The sequence below is a fragment of the Malania oleifera genome, chromosome 6 (genome assembly GCF_029873635.1).
Source record: "Malania oleifera isolate guangnan ecotype guangnan chromosome 6, ASM2987363v1, whole genome shotgun sequence".
Taxonomy (NCBI): Eukaryota; Viridiplantae; Streptophyta; class Magnoliopsida; order Santalales; family Ximeniaceae; genus Malania; species Malania oleifera.
This window is the reverse complement of record NC_080422.1, coordinates 30,166,942-30,189,089: the sequence shown is the minus strand read 5'-3', so window position 1 is coordinate 30,189,089 and position 22,148 is coordinate 30,166,942. Positions and strand designations below refer to the sequence as shown.

At 34.6% G+C, this 22,148-nt stretch overlaps 1 protein-coding gene across 2 annotated transcripts in view; it reads right to left on the bottom strand.

The window, feature by feature from the left end:
* Window positions 1-4,977: 4,977 nt before the first annotated feature.
* Window positions 4,978-22,148, bottom strand: part of LOC131158323 (BRAP2 RING ZnF UBP domain-containing protein 2) — a 36,706-nt gene continuing 19,535 nt past the window's right edge. The window contains exons 6-12 of one of the 2 annotated variants that reach the window (XM_058113107.1): window positions 14,249-14,355; window positions 13,891-14,140; window positions 13,751-13,804; window positions 13,443-13,586; window positions 13,260-13,324; window positions 5,767-5,821; window positions 4,978-5,326 (exon numbers count right to left, since the gene is read on the bottom strand). In XM_058113107.1, coding sequence (XP_057969090.1) covers window positions 5,168-5,326; window positions 5,767-5,821; window positions 13,260-13,324; window positions 13,443-13,586; window positions 13,751-13,804; window positions 13,891-14,140; window positions 14,249-14,355 — 834 coding nt within the window. In that variant the 3' untranslated portion in view covers window positions 4,978-5,167. The remainder of the gene's footprint in view (window positions 5,327-5,766; window positions 5,822-13,259; window positions 13,325-13,442; window positions 13,587-13,750; window positions 13,805-13,890; window positions 14,141-14,248; window positions 14,356-22,148) is intronic. The other variant, XM_058113109.1, reaches the window with a different exon arrangement.

Sequence of the window (22,148 nt, the reverse complement as noted above, 5' to 3'; positions counted from 1 at the left end):
TATGTTTTAAGCCTCTGGGCTTGTACTATGGTCGTATGGACCAAGTTAGTTGACTTATTAGTTTGAGATGTAATATGAGAATGGAAAGACCTTGATGTATATTGATGGTTAGACTTTAGTAATAGATTATGGAGAATGTTTTATTTACTGCATGTTTTATACTATGAGATGGTATCAAGTACTTAGACATCACTAAAGTAGCACCATAGGCCCGCGAGGGGTTGAGGGCGTTACACATATGTAAATTAAAGTACGAAAATTAAATGAGATAAGGAGAGAGAGACACACAATATTTCTTATTGAGGTTTGGCCAAACCAGTCTACGTCCCCCACTTTGGGCATATCCCTTAAGGATTACACTATTCCTGCTCACTTAAATAAGTAGAGTATAAGTTTTTTACATCCTCTCCTTACGGGGCGAGGAAAACCTCTATTCAATTTTTGGGTTAAACCCAACCGGTCTCACTTACGGGGCTGAAACTCTCTACTTCAATTTAGACAGAACCCAACTGGTCTCATTTACGAGGATGAGACTCCCAAGTTCAATTTACGGGCTAAACCCAACTAATCTAATAAAACATTTTTGTGCATGTAAAAATGCTTCTAAATACAAGCAGAGATGTACAACGTTTAAAGCTCAAATACATGCACTATCTTATGATATGCAATAATGCTCAATAAAGTAAGGATGTTTTCAAAATAATTGTGCAATCTTTGAGTATAATATATAAACGAATTTTTTGCACAAATGAAAAGTCTATGATTTTTTTATTTAAAATAGAGTATGCAATAAAATACTTCAAAGATCTTAAAGCCTACAAAAAGTTTCTCCGAAAAATATTTATCAAGAAAATAATCGGGAGAAACCAAGATTTACTCTCAATAATGAATTTAAAATAATGAAAAAATTTATGAAAGTAAAATGCTTTTGATAAAATAAATGGCCAATAAAAAATGAATACTCTATTTGAAATGATTTTCAAAGAGTGATAAAGAGAGTTGGGAGAGTACAAAATTTGCCCCATAAAAGATTTTTGAAATAGGAATTGAAATGGGGGAACTTTGATTAAAAAGATTTGAGGGAATTTTAAATTTAATCAAAGTTACTAATTAAACAAATGAAAAGGGTATTTATAGTTTTTCTAAAAAAAGTGACCATTAGGGACACATTCAGTATTTTTAAAAATATTTAATTAAAAATTAAGCGTGTTTAGGCGTTGGAAATTAACCCAACCCGAGAGGTTCGGTTGCCCGACACCTAGGTTCGATCATCCGAACACTCAAAAAGAGAAAAAAGTGATTGTTTGGGTTCAGTTGATCGTGGGCAACGACCAATTGGCTGAACCAGGCGATTTTCCAAACCTTCATGTTTTTGGTCTCCCGGTGAATGATTTGGTCTGTCGAACCTCACAATTCAGTCACCCGAGGTGATTTAGAACTATAAGTTTGGGTGATCGGTGTAGGTAGAAAAAGTCAGTTTTAAGGTTTTGTCAATCGTGGACAATTAGTTCAAATATGTTTTGATCGCCCGAGCCTTAGTCAACAGTTTGACTTTAGGTTGGTTCGGTTGATCGAGGGATTTATAATGCCAAGGTTCGGTCGCCCGAGACTTTTAATTAAGCCTAAAAACCTAACGTCGGTTAACCGAAGTATGTCTTAAGGTCTATCAACGGACTTGTGGTTTCCTATGGTCAGTTTATAGTCATCTGAGCATACAATCCATATCATGCAGATGCATGCATTATTACAAACCAAATAATAATATCAAATGCAATTACAATTCAAAATATGTCTTCTTCTTCTCTTTTGTTCTTTGACATAATGGATGTGCCAGATTTGTGCTTGAAGACTTGCTTTGACTTGCATGTTCTTTTGATCTTATGTTTGACCTGAATAATACCTGTTCACGCACTAAAACACACACAAAATCAACATTTGTGTTTTTCAGCATCAAAACAGAGATCGGACTCAAAAAGCCAACAAGAGCCTTATTAAGGCTTTCTCATTTTGCTCCTTATTTGTCATCATCAAAAAGGATAAGATTGTTGGTCTAACAAGACTTAATCTCATTTTGATGATAACAAATCAAGGTTACTAAATGTGTTTTTAAGTTAAGTTTCAGGACTCAAATGATTAATGAAGTCAAGTGATTATACTTGAAGTGATTATGCTTGATGAGGTTTGTTGAAGCTTAGACTTAAAGTTACAAGTCATGAGGGACATGAAGTATATTGAAGAATTGATCAAAAGCTCATATGATTATTGAAGTTATACAACATGAAGACTTAAGAACTTAGATGGTTTTATCTTGTTAAGTCTCATGTAAGTACTTCTATTCTCAGGATTCATTCTGGACTTAGAGACTTGACTTAGAACATGATAAATATTTTTAAGGTCTAAAGTATGTTTTCCAAGTTAAAAAACAAGTTTTGGAATTAAATTAATTGAAAAACACTAAGTAGTTAGCGGTCAAGCAACTGGTGATTTTGCATCAAATGACTGATATGCTACTGCCACTGAATGAAAGAACAGAATTGGATCAGGCAATTGAACCATCAGGGTCATGCGACTGACCTGCTACTAACTATTTTTATACACTATTTTAAATAAGCTCAGGCGACTTACCTTATGGATCAGGCGACTAAAGTCAATGTTTTAAACTTCTAACAGTGCAGATTTTACTTCTAAATTTGAATGTTTAAGTTTCTAAACTTGAAGCAAACTTAAAGAAAACGGTAACTATTGTCTTTACTCTACATAAAGACTATCTATTCGCAACTTAGGGCAACTAATACTCATATACAATTCAAAAATTCGTGTTATACTCTTGAAATATTTTTTGAAAGGCTGCTGTGAGTTTTTGCTGAAATACCTAGCAAAATTTTGATTTGATTCTCTGAAATTTACATCCTACAATCAGAATACTTGTGTTATTTTCATGAGCTTCAATTTTATATTGATTATCTAAAGTATATTGTGCTTTAAATTTGTACAAATTATGCTCTTTTGTGAGTTATTTTCTTGTACGAATTGTATTTTGTTGTTGTGCAAACTTTGAAGATTCAAGATTGTTAAATCGTTGCCTAGCGAGAGGTGTTCTCGTTAGAGAGGGGTCTCCACCTTCGAACGAAGAGAGGGGTGCTTCACTAGTTCAATGATGCGGTAAAAGAAATCCTCAAAGTAAGTTGCTTAAGGCAATGATGTAGGCTGCTAGCTGATCCTTGTAAAAAACTTAGTGTTCTGCTTTTCTTCCCTATCTCTTTAATTCTTGTAAATTATAATCTACGTGTATGAGTTTAAATTCATTGGAGAACTTGCTAAACATTGAGTATTGATTGTGCTTATCTCAAGTTAATAAATTAGTTTCTTTGAATGGTTGTATAACTTGTCTTGTTGGCTGAAAATTCAGACAAGTTCTAAAATTTATATCTTGTTGAGATTAACTAAGGGTAGATACCATTATGATTGTTTATATTGATTCAAAGTAAAATTATCTCACTTATCTTATTCAAATTGCTAAATCCTTGAGGATATTTAATTGTTGCTAAAATTCATATTCTAATATTAAATTAACTGAATACTGAATTAATTGAAATTAAGTTTGGTTTGTAATTTCAACTTTCATATTTATATCTAGGATTGTCGATTGGTATGGTACGGTCGCTAATTAGTTTATTGCGATTGTGTGGTTGTGGTGATTTACATTAAAAGGGTTAAAATAAATTGAAATTCCGTTAACTTTTTTTTAAATACCCAAATCACCCCATCTTGGAATTACATCTTAGTTTCAGCACTGTTATCTAATATGAGGACTATCATATTCCGATTTGTTTACATATTTTTAAAGTTCCATAAAATAGCATAAAATGATAACTCTCATCTCTAGTATTTACTAGTATTATGAAATTAGTCAACATCTCATTTTGCATAATAAAATACACATTTTTTTGTAGAAAACAACAATAAAAAATAGTAATTACACTAATAATAGTCACTATTAAGAAAATAATAGAAAAACAATAATCACACTAATAATAATAATAATAATCATCGTTGTTATTATTAGAAAAACAATAACTATAATAATTATAATATCAATAATAAAAGATAATGACAACTAGTAATAACTAAAATGAAAACATTATTTATTATTGTAAAATAATAAATATCAACGAGCAATAATAATAAATAATGGCAAAAATAATAACATTTATTATTTTAAGGATAATAATTATTATAAAAATAATAATAAATAGAAATAACAACAATAAAAAATTATGCATTCACTAATAACAATCACTATTATGAAAATAATAAAACATAATAAAACAAAAACAACAACGAATAGTAATAATAATAATATAAATCATTTATTGTTATTATAAAAATAATAACTAATAATAATTACAATAGCAATAACGACAACTAATAATAATAATTATATTTATTTATATCAAAAGAATGATAACAACAATAAAAAGAAATAACATTAAAACTAATAGTAATCACTATTATACAATAAAAAATAATATAAAATATTTTTTTTTTTTAATGACTTTCATTCTAGAATCCATGGAAAATTGTCGAATGGTGGAAAGAAATTAAAACTGGATTCCTACAGTCATTCCATTCCTCTCATTTCCTTTTTTCAATTCATAGGCACATACCAAATGAAAGCTAGAGTTCTTGGCTACCGTTAGGAATAAAGAATCAAATTAAATTTAAAAAAATTAGTAAAAGAACCTAATGTATGTTCCTTATGGTCCAGGAAAAATTAATCTCATCAGTTATATAGGCACATATGTTAGCCTCAATTATTAAACTCTGGATGTAATCCACTCAAACTTTATTTTCTCAAGAATTTACATGAAAATTATTTATTTGTTTTTGAACTTCTGGTTTGGCCTTTGATATGCTGTCTTCATCCTTGTAGTATTAAATATACATATACATCCTGATTTGGAAAAACAAAAATGCAAATAAGAATGCACAGGCACTACCATTTTGTGGTCAAAATTTGCATGAGTCGGTGTGTTCATACTAATCGAATACAATAAGAAAACAGTAACAAGCTATACTGTGAGACATTACAGTAAATACAAGTATATTCTATATTAAGCATTGAACAGCAATATTCTTTTGGGCTCATTGAAGGAACTATACGTTCTCAATTCCTCTTCCGATTACGAGTTCTTGCGGCGCCTTTCCCGCTGTTCCTTGAAGATGAATCTAATGGCATCGATATGACAGTGCCATCCTTGATTTCATTTGCTACCTGCTGCTCCCCCGTCTTTCCAACCTCGAGACCAGCCATCAAATCTCCAAGCTGCAGGTAAAGATCAAGTACCATCAGAATAACCAGTGAGCAGCTCATGTGTGCCTGCGTGTCTGCATATACTACAAGCCCATATAAACACTAATGGTGGAAGAAGGCATGTCTTTACTATATTCGCTTGAGCGAAGAAAAAGGCCCCCGATGCTGCCAGGGGTTTCCCAATATTTCTCTTCTTGCGGCTGGTGATAGGAAAGTTGCTACCACAAGGTTAAATTTTTGCCAACTACGAGATTTGACCCGATGCCATCAATATCCAATATGAATGTGGATGGCATGGATGTAAACAAGGGGGCTTGAGGGCCATCCATTGCTAACTTAAATATTGCGTGTAAATGTTGCATGCAATATGCTACACCAGGACCCAAATATTGCATGCCACATGGTACCATCAGCATGACACCAGATATCAAAGATCAAGATTTATGTTTTACCTGTTCTTCCAAGTCCTTTATTTTACTGTCCTTCAGTTTCAAAGCCGTTTTCTCCCTAAAAAAGACAGAAAAAGAAAAAATCAAACTGTCTTTGTAGCAAAGTGGGATAGTAAACATCTCATTTGCCAATCAATACTCAATACCAAGTCATCATCTGTCTTCAGTCAGTGCATGCAAATTATCCACAGAAATGTTTAAACATGGATCAATTTCTACTTTTCTCTCAATTTAAGGGGATTTGCAAGGTTGAAGTGTAATAATCGATCTACTGTCCCCAGGTTTGAACATGAAGCTGGTGAGACCGCTTCAAAACCCTAATCAATCAAGACTAGAGAATAAGAATTGATTGAAGGGGGAATGGAACTTTCAAAACCAGACTAAGAATAATGGCAAAGCATGGGTAGAGTTTGCCACCTTTTTGTCCTATTCTCCAATAGAAGTCGACACATATTGATAAAAAGAAATCTTTTTTTCCCCTTTTCTTGTGAACCCACCATTTCAAACTTGTGGTTCACATGGCGTTTTGTTGAGAAGTAGCAGAATGAAAAAGATGCAAAGAACTTTGTGATGGAGGATCGCTTGCAAATTATTCTAGGTGCCATATTTTGTTTGAAGATTTAGATATCAAGGATTTTGTTTTACATTAGTAAATTTAAATATTTTAAAAGTCCAGTTACTTTGGGCCTATTTGTTTCAAGTACTTTCAGGTTATTTTGTAATCACGTGTTTAGTTGGAGTCATTTTGTAAATATGAGTTAGCAGTGGGTATAAGTATAAGAAGGGGCGTAATCGGTTTTATTCGGTTAGATTTTGCCCATTTTTCCCAAAATCGAAAACTGAACCAATTTTATCAGTTTTTAATTTTACAAACCGAAACCACACTGAAAACTATGGTTTTAAAAAACCGGAAACCGAATACTACTGGTTCGGGCCGGTTAAATATCGATTTTTAAGTGATATAAAAATTTTAATTTAAGAAAAGCCCAGATAGGAGGGCATGGTCTAAACATTTTATTAAGGCGCAGTGAAGATCGCTGGGCACAGCCATTTAGGCTCGCCCAACTCAAAAAATTTAAGAATTTGGAGAGGGCAATTGCCAACAGTGTAGCCTAGGCCCAGCCTTCAAGGGCTATGCACACACAGCGAAGAGTGGGTTTTAGTTGAGTATATATAAGGGGTGGAAGGGTTATCCCTTCTTCCCTCAGCCAGTGTGGAACAGTCTCACTTCCTAAAGCCAACACTCACGATTAAGCCTTCCCCTGCTGTGCACTATTTGCTTGTCCCACTTTGGAAAGTAGGAAACTCGGACTCCCCCCTTTTGGATAAAAAACTTCGCTCAAAAACTTCCTCTACATTTTCCATCCATCTCAACAGCATCAATTCTTGAGACTAATATATAATGATAATTAGTATAAAATGAAGTTTGAAATATCAATAACAATATACTGAAAATACAGAAATTAAAAATAAATATAATGATCAGTTTTCAGTTTTTTCGGTTTGGTTTTATTGTCAAACCAAAACCAAAACCAAAAATTGGTTTTTATTAAAACTAAAACCGAAACCGAAAATTTAAATGATTCGGTTTCAGTTCAATTTTTTGATTTTTCGGTAATTTTTCTACACCCCTAGGTATAAGTGTTGGACATGTAAGTTATTATCGAGTTATTATTTAAAGGGCAAAAGTCACTGACCTTTTCTAAAATTCGGCAAAAAGACAAGGACCTCCCCTAAGATCTCAAAAATTCCATTGACCTTCTCTAAGATTGGACAAAAAAAACAAGGACCTCCCCTGAGATCTCAAAAATTCCATTGACCCCCCCTGAGGTCTACCAAAAAGACACAAACCTCCCCTCAAAAGACTTGTCTTTTTTACATAATACAATGAAAGGTTTGTGTCTTTTTGACAAACCTCAGGAGAGATCCTTAGAATTCTTGAAACCTCAAGAAGGGTTCCTATAATTTTGAAAGCCTTAGAGGAGGTCAATGTCTTTTTGTCAAACCTTAGAAGAGGTTAGTGTCATTTGCCCTTATTTGAAAACAGAATCCCTCTCTCTCTCACACACACACAGGTTCTCTTCTTCTTCATCCTCCCATCTCTGTTCTGTTCGGCCCCCTAATTCTGTCCCTTTCCCCTGTTCTATTTCTGAATCCCCTGTTCTGTCCTCCTCTTGCTGCTTCTTCTTCCTCTTGTTCTATTTCTGAATCCCCTGTTCTGTCCTCCTCTTGCTGTTTCTTCTTCCTCTACCCTTCTCTTCTTCTAATTCTCTCCCTCTATTCTCTTAATTCTTTCTATTTCTGAATTCCAATAATTGTCCTACATCAAATTGGTATAAAAGCAAACCCCAGCCATTCAAAGTTCAGAAATTGCAGGAACTGAAACAATATTCACCTGTAACTTTTCCAGGGAATTAGAGTCATGCCACTGGTTCAAAACCCTAATTTCCTAAACCACTTTACAACACCCTCTGCGCTATCAAAGTCAGAACCCTCCGAAACAACACCCTCTAAAATTACATTGCCGTCCAACCACCGGAGAACACCCACCTGCCAGCTGAAATTGTTCCAGATGACCCCCTTCTGAAATATGACACACCACCATCATCACTGAGACCACCACCCCTCGATCTGCCACTGTGCCACCAGCCATGGAAACATTGCTGGACACCTCACCAGCAGCGCACATGCTGGCTTCCTGAAAGTGGGAAATTAGTGTTTCTTACTTTCAGATTCACAATAATTGCCTCCAGCCGCAATAAATTGGGTTTTCCCTTGAGATTTTGAAGCAGAATTGAGGAAAATTCTTGTGCAAGTTCCAATAATTCAGCACCAACACTGGATTAAGACTTCATTCACTGCATTTTGTAGGATTTTATTTTGTGGAGACTTGCGAAATTGGGAAGTTGGCCTGATCTTGGACTGCCAAGTCAAATTTCTGAGTTTTGAAGGCCCACCAGCATTCAGATTAAGGCCCAGCTGCTGTACTTTGAGATTTACTGCAATAAATTAGTTTTCCTTCTTGAGATGTTAATGTTGGTTTGAATAAACCCAACTTGGATTGTTGGGTACATATATTTGAAGGATAAATATAGCACTATCAGCCCCTGAAGTCAGGTTTAATACTGAACCTATCGGAATTTATGCAAGACATTCATTATTGCAGACAAATTGAGGAACCTACAGCCAGGAAGCCAACACTTCTAATATTATGCAAGATATGAGTTTGAGAAATGTTACATGGGCTTCTATGCTACAACTTGAAGATATCCTTGTTTCATTGGTAATTTTCCAAAAGAGAATTCAAGAACTGTATGTTCTGTCTTGATACTTATTTTGAATACAATGAAACACCCGAAACAAGAAGGGGAAGATTTGCATCATATAAACTTGTTGGTTACACAGCTGAATGGTAGGATAGAATACAATTTACTACCAAGACAACAAGGTAAAACTAAAACTTCGTTTTGGCTCAGAATGAAAAGTTTGTGGGAATATAAATTCTTCCCAAACTATTATCATGAGATCAATTTCCCTCTCAAGAGAAGAAAGAGTTCTTATTTTGGCAATATGATCCTCCAATCTCAAAATGGCCTATGAAGGATGAAATAGAAATTGTTGTTGTAATGGACTAAACATATGATCACCAAAAAGAGGAAATTCCAAGTGAACTTGAAGTCTCAAAACAGCCTGTCAAAGATGAAACAGAAGTAGTTTGTATGGACTACAAAAAATGAGGAATTTGCCAGTGACCCTGCATTCATGGTTGTTACGGATTATCAATGTGTAAATGAAATCTCCATTAATTGTGTAGATGGTAGAACACATGATGCCATCCTTGAAGGGAAAGCAAATGCAATGCAACAACACGTTCAAGTTGTAGAAGAGTGCCAGGAGCAAGCAACAAAAATTCAATGTTGACATTGGGAATTCAATTGCACACAAGTGCTTTTCAGGGATGAATTTTTGGAGTCGACTGGTGCATTGAAACATATTTCCTACTTGTGTTGCGCCATTTAAAAGTCAAGTTCTAGTTTCCCCTAACAAGGGAAGTTAGATGGAGGAACAATTGCAAATTATTCTAGGCGACTATGTTTTGTTTGAAGATTTAGATATCAAGGATTTTGTTTTAAATCAAAATTAGTAAATTTAGACATTTTAGAAGTTTAGTTACTTTGGGTTTTTGTGTATTTTAAGTTCTTTCAGGTTATTTCATAATTACGGGATTAGTTGGGATTATTTTGTAAATATGTTAGTAGTAATGGGTATAAGTGCTGAACATATAAATTATTGTTGAGTTATGATTTGCAAACAGAATTGCTGAGCAGTTTCCCTCTCTCTGTTTCTCTTTCGTAGTTTCCTCCACCTCCTCCTCCTCCTCCTCTTCTTCTTCTTCTTCTTCTTCTTCTTCTTCTTCTCTCCCATCTCTGTTCTGTTTTGCCCCTTAACTCTGTCTATTTTCCCCACTCTATTTCTGAATCCCCTCTTTTTTCCTGCTTATTCTACTAGTTCTGTCAATTTTCTCTCTATTTCCGAATTCCAGTACTTATCCTACGTCATTTTGGCTAGGTCATTTTCTAATGCGCACTTAGCTCGGGTTTGGATTGCCAAAAATGTTGTCTTTGTAATGTTGGATGCCCACGTTTGGAAACATGGGAATCTTACTTGACAGACATCTTGAATTTCCTGAGAGTGCAAGACATCAGCAGTACTCAAAAATCAAAATGCATCCCTCTCTTGGGTAATATTGGGAATCCAGTTTCATGGGACAAAAACATCCCTACCATTCATTACTCTGGGACAAAATCTCTCCTTCTTGTTTACTATCATTAATAATAAAAGAACATCCTAACCATTAATAATAATAATAATAAAAACAATAATAATAATATGATTATTGTCACAATAATTATCATTATAAATTTGTATGCTTATTACTAAACGTGCTTCATAGCATTTTCATTATAGGTTCAATGGTAATCTTATTGAAATAACATTAGAATACCAATGACCCATGTCATGCCAATTTTTAGAAATCTTGATGAGCAAACCAGTCCTAGAAACAAGATACCAATGCATGTGATTCCAAGAAGGCACTTTGCATAACCAGAGCCAAATGCCCCCTAAGAATAATATGTACACAAATACTATCTAGAAATAGGAGAAATATGAAGAATCAGTTATACTAATAGAATGCGCTTCAGGGAAGCAGGGCAACACCAGACTTGGGACATTACATTGAAATTGAACAATTCCACTGTGATAAAACAAAGCTTTAATGGAAGAAACCCATAGACAATCCATCAATCAAACAGGAATCACTGCCCTTGCCCAAAAAAAATAAGAAAGTGCAGGTGAGGAGTTTTTTGTTGATGATGTAAGACAGCAAGTGGGAATATTACAAAGAAAATAAGCATTTAGAAAGTTCTACAAAGGCACCACAATTGATTTAGCTAGCATGGTTGTTGAAGGTGCAAGGTGCACCTAAACGCATAAGTGGCCAGGAGCCTGCACAAGGCATAGTTATACACAACACAAGATGAGACATAGATTTGTTATTAATGTGTTAGCACATTAGCACTGATACTTGAATGAAGAAATACCAAGAGACTCTGAGCTAAAAAAGAAAGGAGGAGGGAGTAAAAGAGAAGTCTGATCAGATCATGGCTATCAAAATCCAAACTGGATCCTGTTATCCAACGATCCTATGATCCAGTCGTGCCTAATCAATCTAAATCATAGAAGAATCAGAATAAGTAGGATGCAGTACAAATCCTATCAGGATCATTAGGATTGCAGGATCACAATCCTACTTGGGATCCTACCTATCCTACTTGTGCAACAGAATATGAATTTTTTTTTTTATTCATGATTTTTAAGAAAAAAAAAAAAGGTATAATCTATATTTTTGTTGGCCCAAACACTTGATGTCTGCAATAGACACAAAATTTGGTCCAATTGGAACAAATGCACCAAAATTGGGGTGAAATAACGAGCATCTCCTGGGGATTTGTTCGTTCCAACTTCCAAATCAAGAGAGCAGCTAAGCATCTCTTGAAACTCTCTTCCTTCGAAACCAAAAGCGCTCTGAGAGCTTAGAGTTCTAGATAGGCAGACCCTGAGTTGTCTATAGCAGCCTTTAGCAGGTGGGGCAGTTCCTCCTTCCAGCAACAGCAGAGGCCAACTGGGAGCTTTAAGATCTTCAACCGGCAGGGAGTTGTACAGTCAGGCTGAGAGCTTAAAGTTGCAAGCTTGTAGCAGTTATGCATTATCTTTGTAATTTTTGACTTTCTTCCCCTTCCTTTCGCTTTTGGAGAGCCCAAGACCAATTTTTTCTCCAAAGCAGAGAGCAGACAGCTTTCCTTTTCTTCTTTTCTTTTTGACTAACAAAAAGTTCTTACTTCAACAAAGCTTTTCGTTTTCTTCTTTTCTTCCTTTTCCTCCTCTTTTTCTTTCTTCTTCTTCTTATGGTCTGACAACAAAGCCATGAGATCTGAGAAGTTTACAGCAGTTCATTGAATTAAGATCAGCAATTTCTTCTTCCTTTTTTCTCCATCTTTTTTGCTTTTCGTTTTTATTACAATTATTGAATAAACAAGCTAGCAACAGGCTGCCCTTTGCAGAGTACTTTGCAGTTCAGACTATTCGGATTTTTTTAGGATCAAAATTGTTGGAAAAAAAAAAACCTGCTAGGCGATAGATAGCAAGCTAGCTATATTACTGAAGTCTGTTTTAATTTCTTAACTTATTATCAAGCTTTTAGGCTTATTTTATTGGGAGTTGTCATAAAATGCAAACACATAAAAAATTGTAATTTATTTTATATTGTAAGTAGAATCTTTTAATCAACAATCTAATCCTACGATCTGATCCTGCCAAACCCCCAATGATCTATGTAGGATCCTGATTCTAAACAACCTTAGATCCTGAAATAAATAAGAATGAGAATGGGGAAGAGAAGTGAAGCAATAAGACAGGAACAGAGAGCGAGAGAGAGAGAGAGAGAGAGAGAGAGAGAATTTGGTCATCAAAGAAGAAGAAAGGCAGTGAGGTGCCAAGGCTAAAATTTTTTTTGGGCGTGGGTGGGTGGTTTTAGTTCAAAAGAAAAGAAGAAAAGAGAAGAACATATTGTGAGGCAGGAGAAAAATATGGGGGGAGGGGGGATTTAATTGGCCGTAGAAGACGGACGAATAAAAAGCAGCAATAAAAAATATCATCTTAATCAATTGACAAGAGGTGCTAGCCTCAGCATCTCACTGCACCTCACACCTTGGCAAACCATAGGCATGGCTTTAACAATTTTGTAGGCAAGTGCTTACATTCCCATCATATAGCATAATCCCAAAATGACACATAAATGATACACCTAAAATCCCCACATATAGCGCAAATTTGAAAATTAAAAAAAAAAAAAAAAAAGCCTCTGCATTAATCATGAAGCAGTATCATTCTACTTAATCTCTAAATCGATGACAAATAACTTAAGAAATCCATACCTCTCTTCAATTTCCACTATCTTCGCTTTCCAAATCTCTTGGTTTTTCAAAAGATTCTCATTGATCTAAGCACAAAAATAACAGAGTTTCAAATTACTTCAATAAATTTTTTATGGGCTAATTTCTAAGAAAAACATATGAGATATACAAATCTGATTCAGAAGGATTATCAAAGGTGCATACATCATCAAGAAATTTCTTCTCTTCAAGGCATTTGTCCAGCTTGGCTTGCATCTTCTGCAATTTTAAGGTCGCTGCCTTCTCAACAGCTTCATGGATGTCCCTTTCAGTATCTTCTCCAATTTGTTGTAGTAAAGATTCAAAATACTGTAACCAATGCAAAGAAGATAAATAATACAGAATGTCATCAGCAATTTCAGAAAAATCTGACTCCTGGGCCATACTTTTCTGCAGTTCTATTAATATCAAAGCGAATGTCAAATTCAAGCATAAGTTCAAATTTCAGTTATAAAATGGTAGAATGCACTTACTAATTTTTGATTCTCAAGTTGACTGGTAAGCAGGTCATTGTATTCGTTGACAATCTGCAGATAACAACAGAAATTAAAGCATTTCTAGTTGAACAGAACACAATGGCACTAAATAGAGAACTTTGCGTGAAGTGCATTACTGCGTCAACTTTACTACTGAAAAGGGCCTCACTAATTCCAGAATCCACACTGCAGTTACAACTTCCACAACCACCATCAGCATGCACACAATAGGAATTCAATTCAACCAACTTTCCATCAGTTTTGGATTGAATCAGACGATGAACGTAGTTGTCACCAACATAATCCCACACACGCTGTGTTTCCAGTTCAAGAGAATAACAGTGTTGTGTTTCTTTCCAATGTCTTATAGCATGTCCTTCTCCATACCTATACCAAAAATTCTCATACTGAACATTTGGGCATTCATAATTAAAGAATGAACTGATGAAGGAATCAATTGAAATTTTATAATTTATACAAGAAGATAATAATTACCTCCCACAACCAACAAAACCACAGATGACACAAATCCAAAGATTCTCAGAAGTTTGACAAATAAAACAAATTGACTTTTCAGGCTGCTGCTGGCAATACCGGCATACCTGAAATAGTATATAGAAACAAAATCAATCCTGCAAAATGCTTTCTGCAAATTCTCATTAGGAACAAGGCAGTTAGAGACAACTAGAAAAAGCAGGAAACATATGAGGCGTGAGAAAAGGAGGTGCAAACAAAGAAAAATGGTCATAGGCGGGTTGGGGCAGGACAGTTTTAGCCTCCAACTTATTTCAGTCCTAGCATCAGGACACTGCATAAAATGTTCACAGTGCTCCTAAGTGCTTCAATTTCCATGTACATAAAAATTTTCTCTGTCAAAATATAATCAGTTGACTTCTGTGCACACACACCACAAAGTAAGATTATGATTACATTTATGGGTGTAAGATAAGCATTTACATGCACTAATTGTTCAAATGTGCACCTACTTCAAGTCAAGGGGTAGATAAATATACACTCCATTGCACTGATCAAGACTGCTGATAGTGAATGTTGACAATTGAAGAGAATGATGGGAGTTATTTATGCCAAGCATTCTTCTTAATGCTAGATCCAAGTTATATTCCCTAATCAGGAGTTAAAATTAAATTATATGACTTAATCATAAGTTAAAAACTAGTCAGAAAACTAAACTCTTGAAGTGATCTGATAATATTAGAAAGGACAAAATTTAATTTGTTAGCAACTTGGTTAAGTTTTTAATAAAATGAAGACAACAAATCTCCCACCAATTTGACACTTGTGGATCAGCCTTCCAAGATTAAATTGTGCATTATTTTCCATTTCTTTTGGTGGGTTAAGGACAGAACTACTGATCCACAATTTAAATCTGCATGCAACTACTACAAACAATCCACAAGTTAAGTCGATAAGTCTCTGCAGGAATCATGTTTTAATATTTACTGAAACAGTATTTACATTAGAACAATGGACTGTATTATTGAGACTCTTTTGCTTCTTTTGCAGTTACATTAATTGGGCAACACAAATAGACTGGGCAATGACTGAACAACTTGACATAGTTGGTAGCTTAAATAATAAAGACGATGAATTTAACAGGATTACTACCTTCAATTTATGTCTTCAGTTTACGCAAGAATAAACCACTTTCTTTCCAGTTGCTAGCAAATACTTGTAACCTATTTGTTTTTTCCTAATCTAAAAGAAAGAATAGCAACCCACCTAAGTTATCAAAGAGAATCAACCTAAAGAACTCAAAGCTTTATATAAAGTAAAATGGAATTTTTCTAATATGACTTGTTCAGAAGCAACATAGAAATGTGACAATTTAATTAAGAAAAAAGGGGGATGTGTTTTCATAAGATGTGGATGTATTAAAAGGGGAACCAAGGGGGTGCAAGCCTAAGTACAAAACAGAAAAAGCAAATGCTATACAATCAAAGATCAAACAATTTAACTCATGAATTGAGGTGTAGTGCAATTTTCCAGAAACCCAAATCATTTATATTTTTTTTTTTTTTTTTTATGAAAAGTGTCCATGAATTCTTCAGATTCTACACTGAATGGCTTCTCTCCATCAAACACTCTGCTAGTCCTCTCCTGCCATAAACACCAGATCACATAGAGGGGAGCAAGATTCCACATCCACTTAAGGGGGGCGTCCGCTCCCCGGCACCTTTCAATATTCCCAGGATGCAACACCCATGGCATCTAATTACATGTTTGTTTGGGCACCAGAATCCTACATGGTGAGCATCTTAGGGGTCATTTGGTATCATTGTCAAAAATTAGAGAAACGAAAGCTAGAACGAAAACCAAAAACCAAAAATAGAAACTAAAAACTAAAAACCAACAACCTATTTGGTGAACATTTATAAAACTAACACAAATTAAAAACTTAATTAAAAAATGGTCATTTTCATCTTCAAATCGAATAATATTATAAAAATATGATTAAAATAATAAAATTACAAATAATATACTTAAAATTACTATAATAAAAATAAATTTTATTATAATTATTTAACTTAATTGTTCTACTTTCAAATTTTAATTTACAATAAAAATTTTATTGGGCATGACAATTGAGAAATAGTAAAAGTATTTTGTAATTGGCTTTATTACTATTTTTTGAAATTTATGTATATTTTTCTTTTAATTATATTTAAAATCATATGATCATTTAATTTTGATTTTAGTTTGAAAGTGTATAAAATGAAGAATTTAATCCAAAAAAAAATTTTTGGCAATAGGTTGCCAAAACAACTGAAAACCATAAATTCTGATTTTCATTTTTTTGTCAAACAACTAAAAATCGGCAATAGAAACAGAAAACTGACAACATAAACAAACACATTTTTATAATATGTTTCTTCACTTAGGAGAAACAAAAATAGAAAACAACGACACCAAACATGCCCTTAACATTCTTGAGAATGAAAGAATCCCACAAAACATGACATCCCATTTCAACCTTCCCCATGGGTAAGTTTCATGGGAATCCAATTCCCATAGGAATCCCACTTTTGAGACCAAATTGCTCTCACTATTTTGTCCAATTGGATATCAATGCCCCTAATTACACCCTATTATTATATTTAAAATAAAATATTATTAACAAAATGAAAGTAATATTATTATTGTGTTATAATCATATAATGTTAAGAAAAAAAGGGTAGTACCCAGTGCACAAGGCTCCCACTTTTGAGTGGGGTCTGGGAGAGGTGGATGTCGGCAAGCCTTACCCCCATTTTTGGAGAGGCCACTCCCAAGTCTCAAACCCGAGACCACCCGTACCGAGGCGGAGGCACTTGCCATCGCACCAAGGCATGGCCTCTATAATCATATAATGCAATGATTAAAATTTAGAGATCATATTGCCTTAATTATTTTAGTTAATTTAATTATTTAAGTGCTTCCTTTTTTTTTTTTAATATGATTATGACTGTTGAAATGTTAGGACATGGATTTAATTAAGTAGGTTTATATGTTGAAAATATAATAATTTTTCATATACAATTTATACATGTCAAAGGTATAATGGTCATTTTCTAGAATTCATAAGTTGAACCAAACACTGACATGGGATCATGTGTACATTCCTTGGAATCTTACAAAGTGAAACAAAAATATTCCCGTAAGGCAGGACATCTCATAAGCAAGAATGAGATTTTCAGGTATGTCATTCCATGTGAATGTTTTTGATGCCATGAACTGAACTCCCCCAAGAGTTTCTATCCTCCCTTTAATCTTTCAACAGTCGAAAACCCACTGCCAAATAAGGTTCTAGATTTCCCAAGCAACTGGATAGTGAAGTAACAAATTGCTTGGGCTATCGCCATTCCTCTCGCACATGATCCAGTCAATAGACACCACGCACCTCATATGAAGGTACCTCCCATGAGAATAGCTTCACAAGCGACTTCTTAAAAAAGAAGCCAACTTCCTTGGGAGCTTTTGCTATCCAGAGAGCTTTCCAAGGAAAGGAAAAAACCGTCTCCACTACAGATCAGAAGATGAAATTATTTTTGAACTTAGAATTTTGAGCCCTTCTTCCCTGTCCATCTGATATACACTTTCAGGTTAAGATGAATGCTAGTGTCAAGTGCCAACAAGTTCCCAACTGCTTGAAGCCCCCAATCCTCCAGATCTCACTGAAAAGAAGATCCTAAACCAGGGCATCCTTGTTTCTCAAGGTTTATACACAATGAATTTTTCAGAGCTGATTTTCCACATGACATGTCCTGCCAAAATCTCTGTTGCCATTGTGTATCAAAAAGGCAATAAATTCCAAGAAATTATCAAAGCCACCAATTATACTTTCCACAGCCCACACCATGAGAAGAACTCACCTCGTTAATGAATCAACCCTCTCCTAGGTTCCCAAATTTTGCTTGTGGCAGACACTCATAGCCATTTTGCCTAGTAAAGCCCGGATAAAGCAAGGTCTTGAATTTCGATCTCAACCAAAATTTCAAGCCTTCAAAAGTACAGAAATTTCAACTTCAATGTCAACTTTGATTTCAGTTTTTAAAAAAGTCAAAATTAGTATTAAAGCATGAAACTCTTTAATGAAACTTTAGAAACTATTAATAGTATGACCTAGAATATTATAAATAAAATACATCAAGTACCGCTATGCAGTGTATCAGGTGCAATAACTGTAAAATAATAATCAAATTAAACATATTCAATTGATATAAATGAAATTCATAATTTAGTCAAATATTGATTATTATCAAATACAAATACTTTAGAGACAAATGGTCAAACAAAACTCCGTAGGCTTGTAGCTAATATCTAAGTTTAATTTTACACATAATTTCAAGAGTTTGGAAGCTATAAGTCATTACTTTATTGTAATAATGTTTAGTTTCAAGAAGAAAAAAAAAATTGCACAAATTTCAAGATTTTGATAAATTTTGAATGATTACGGAAATTTTGACAGAAATTTTCTAGAAATTTGACAGCCACTTTGATATTGAGGGTGGTGGAAGACAGAAGTTTTGACAATTTTGTGGAAATTTAAGACCATAGTATGTAATTGTTGCCATATCATATATTTGAACATTGAACACATAAGAATATCCCATTTAGGTTTCTCACATCATTCAACACCTTTTCATGCAGGAAGAGTGTATGTAATTGCTGGCGGCGGGAAGAACTTGACATTGGCTGAAATGTAGGACTCCATGCCTTTTCTAAACAAAAAGCTTGCAACATAATTACTCAAGTAGGAAACTTCTTGCACATTTTACTCTCCAAATCCATTTCCCAAAAAAATATAAAACCTAATTAACAAACACATAAGATACATGAATCTCTAACTGCTTCCATATCATAAAACCATTCTAAATTCATCATCATTTTACTCAAATTCATCATTGTGATGGCTGAAGAGATGCTTAGGTGTGATGCAGTTGCAGTGATTGGAGGCAAGCAGCGGATGTGTGCCAATTCAGCTTGGGTGAGAGACGGCAAGAAAAAAAAAAGGATGGTAATCACTCTAGTGAGCAACGATGGTGACGCTCGTGAACCACCAGCATCATGTCACAACTGCATGGGTGCTACTGGATTAAAACACCTTTCAAGTTGGGTGTGTTTTTCTATGTCTATCTTTTCAAACCCACAAATGGCTATTGAAAATGTTGTTTTGATGTTTACTGGAAGAAGAAAAAGAAGTGGGGCATAGCTCTTGAGAGGGTATCTCAGTGTTCCTGTTGATAACCCTCCCAAAGAAAGTTCCCGAACAAATCAACTGCTTCAGTATAACAGCTTTTTTGCCAGAAATCAAAAGGAAAAAACAGTAATTAAGGGTTGCCAGGACGTTGGCAAATAGGCAGCCAATTATTTCTAAAATTATTGCCAATTGGGACTTTCCCTTCTGCATGGAGTTAAAAAATGCCGAAAACACATGAGTTCTGTTTAAAAAGTGCAGTCAAAGTTAGTGTTGATTTAAGGCAATTCTCTGTATTCAGATTAGACAACCCATAATAGCAGCATTTTAGTAATAATAGATATTAGTATTGTTAATATTATAGTTTACCCCTTTGGTTATAACAGTTTCCTTGAATTTATTTTTTTTCCTTTTTTTTATGGAACTTTTTTATTTTACTGGTGTCTAATTGTAGTTATCTTTACAGAATTTAAGAGACTTCTTTCTTTTAAATCATGAGTCATGACCCCTATCTGAAGCCTCCAACTCCATACTATTATGTTCTTGGTAGGGCTAAAGTCTGGAGCGCCACAGACTCGCAGTCTATGCAGTAAAACCCTACGTAGGTTACAGACTACAGGCTTGTTCATCTAAGCCCGTCTAGTATTTTGCTTCTCCAGTGGATGCGAGTAGTCCCACTCAAGGAGGATTAGCATGAACTAGTTGCCCTCCTGCCTCTTCTTTTTTTTTATGGAGAAAAAAATTCTAGCAGATTCCATTTTGTTCAGTTCTACTTTGAGAGTTAGAATGAAGATTTTCTTTTGATTGTTTATATAATAAAAAACTTTCTATTTCAGAGACAACTGAGAAGTAGTAGTTTCTATATTTTCTAGCCCCGTGTTTAAAAATTTTCCCCCTTGCCCCCATCTGCATTTTTGGGGTAGGACAGGGGGTACTAGGAGGCCAAATTCATTAAAAGGCTTGCAAAGAAAGTCATAAAAAGAAGGGCATGGTGAGAAATATTAAACCAAAACGAAAAGAAATAAACAAATATATATATAAAAGAGGCTATCAAAAAATTCACAACGCCATTGCAATTAGAACTAAAACCCTTCCCCACAAATAAACTAATTTTAGCCACATTTTCACCAACTTGGAATGAAATCTCATTCCCTTAAAAATTATTTCGACTGGAGGAGGTAAAAAGTCAAGAGACAAATAATTTCTCCCATACCAAAATAGGACTACAATTTGAAACATATAAATTTTTATGTGTTTTTGGTTGATTATAGAAGGCACAGTAGTTCCTCCTTGGTTTTTCTTCTCTGCTTTCATTTTATTAAGAAAAAAATAGATAAACAAAGAAATTTATTTAGAAAGAGAGTAAGCAGAGCAAAGGGGGAGGCAAGACATCCTCATAAGCCGAAAAAAAAAATATCAAGAGCACTAGAGAAACTGCTAATAAAGCAAAGCCTTCCAATCTCTGTGTTTCAACTAAGGGCACACTTGTGGACGCACCAAAGGCTGAGCACCAAAAGTGAAGCCAAAGAAATAACCCTACTACAAACCAAGAAAAGAGAAGTTTGGCTCTTTTTTTATCTGCTTAGTATTGTTCCATCCCCTGTAATATCTATCACTTCCACAATCTCTAATATTTTTCTTTTACCAAAATCTCTCAGCATGTTTTGCATTTTTAAATCTTTCAACTCAGTTGTAGTCATTAATTCCAAAACCCTATTATTTTCATGTCATTCTGTGGAAATACCCGATCACTGATTTTCAGGGATACCGTTGCAGCAATTCTGATTTTATTATTAGTTGACTACGTCAATTTAGGAATAAAGAGATTCCAGAAAATCCTTGATATCTCTATTAGTTTGTTTCCTATTTTGTAGTTTCCTATATTTGGCTAGTTTCCTGATTTTATGGTAATTAGTATCTTGTTGCCGAATATAGTGAAAGGAACTTTTCTTCCTTCCATTATATACTGTACATTTATCATTAAAATATAAGAGAATTATTTTCTACTCTAAAAGCAACATGGTATCACACTCTGAACCATAGATAGATGACAAATTACAGGATGACAATGGCTCGACAAAGTCAATCCTTCTCTGAAGTCACCTCCCATCCTGAAACTTCAGCCACAGGCAGCAATGGAGGATCAGATGGCAATCTTCTGCCCATTACAGGGCACAAACTCAATGGACAGAATTATCTTCAGTGGTCACAATCAGTAATGATGTTCATTTGCGGAAAGGGAAGAGACGACCACCTCACCGGAGTAGCAGCCCCACCAAGCAAAGAAGATCCGAAGTACAGAACATGGAAGTCAGAGAACAACATGGTGATGTCCTGGCTTATCAACTCAATGACAAATGAAATAAGAGAAAATTTCCTAATGCATGTAACTGCAAAGGACATCTCAGACGCAGCCAAAGAAATGCATTCTAGCTTTGATAACTCATCCGAACTGTTCATTGTTGAAAGTATTCTTCACGATTTATGCCAAGGAGATCTCACGGTCACTCAATACTTCAACACTCTCACACGGAACTGGCAGCAATTAGACATGTTTGAAGAATACGATTGAAACTGCCCAGAAGATGGAATCAAATATTGGAAAATCATTGAAAAGAAAAGACACTACAAGTTTCTGTTGGGCCTCAACAAGGACCTTGATGAAGTTTGAGGAAGAATCGTGGGGCTGAAACTGCTACC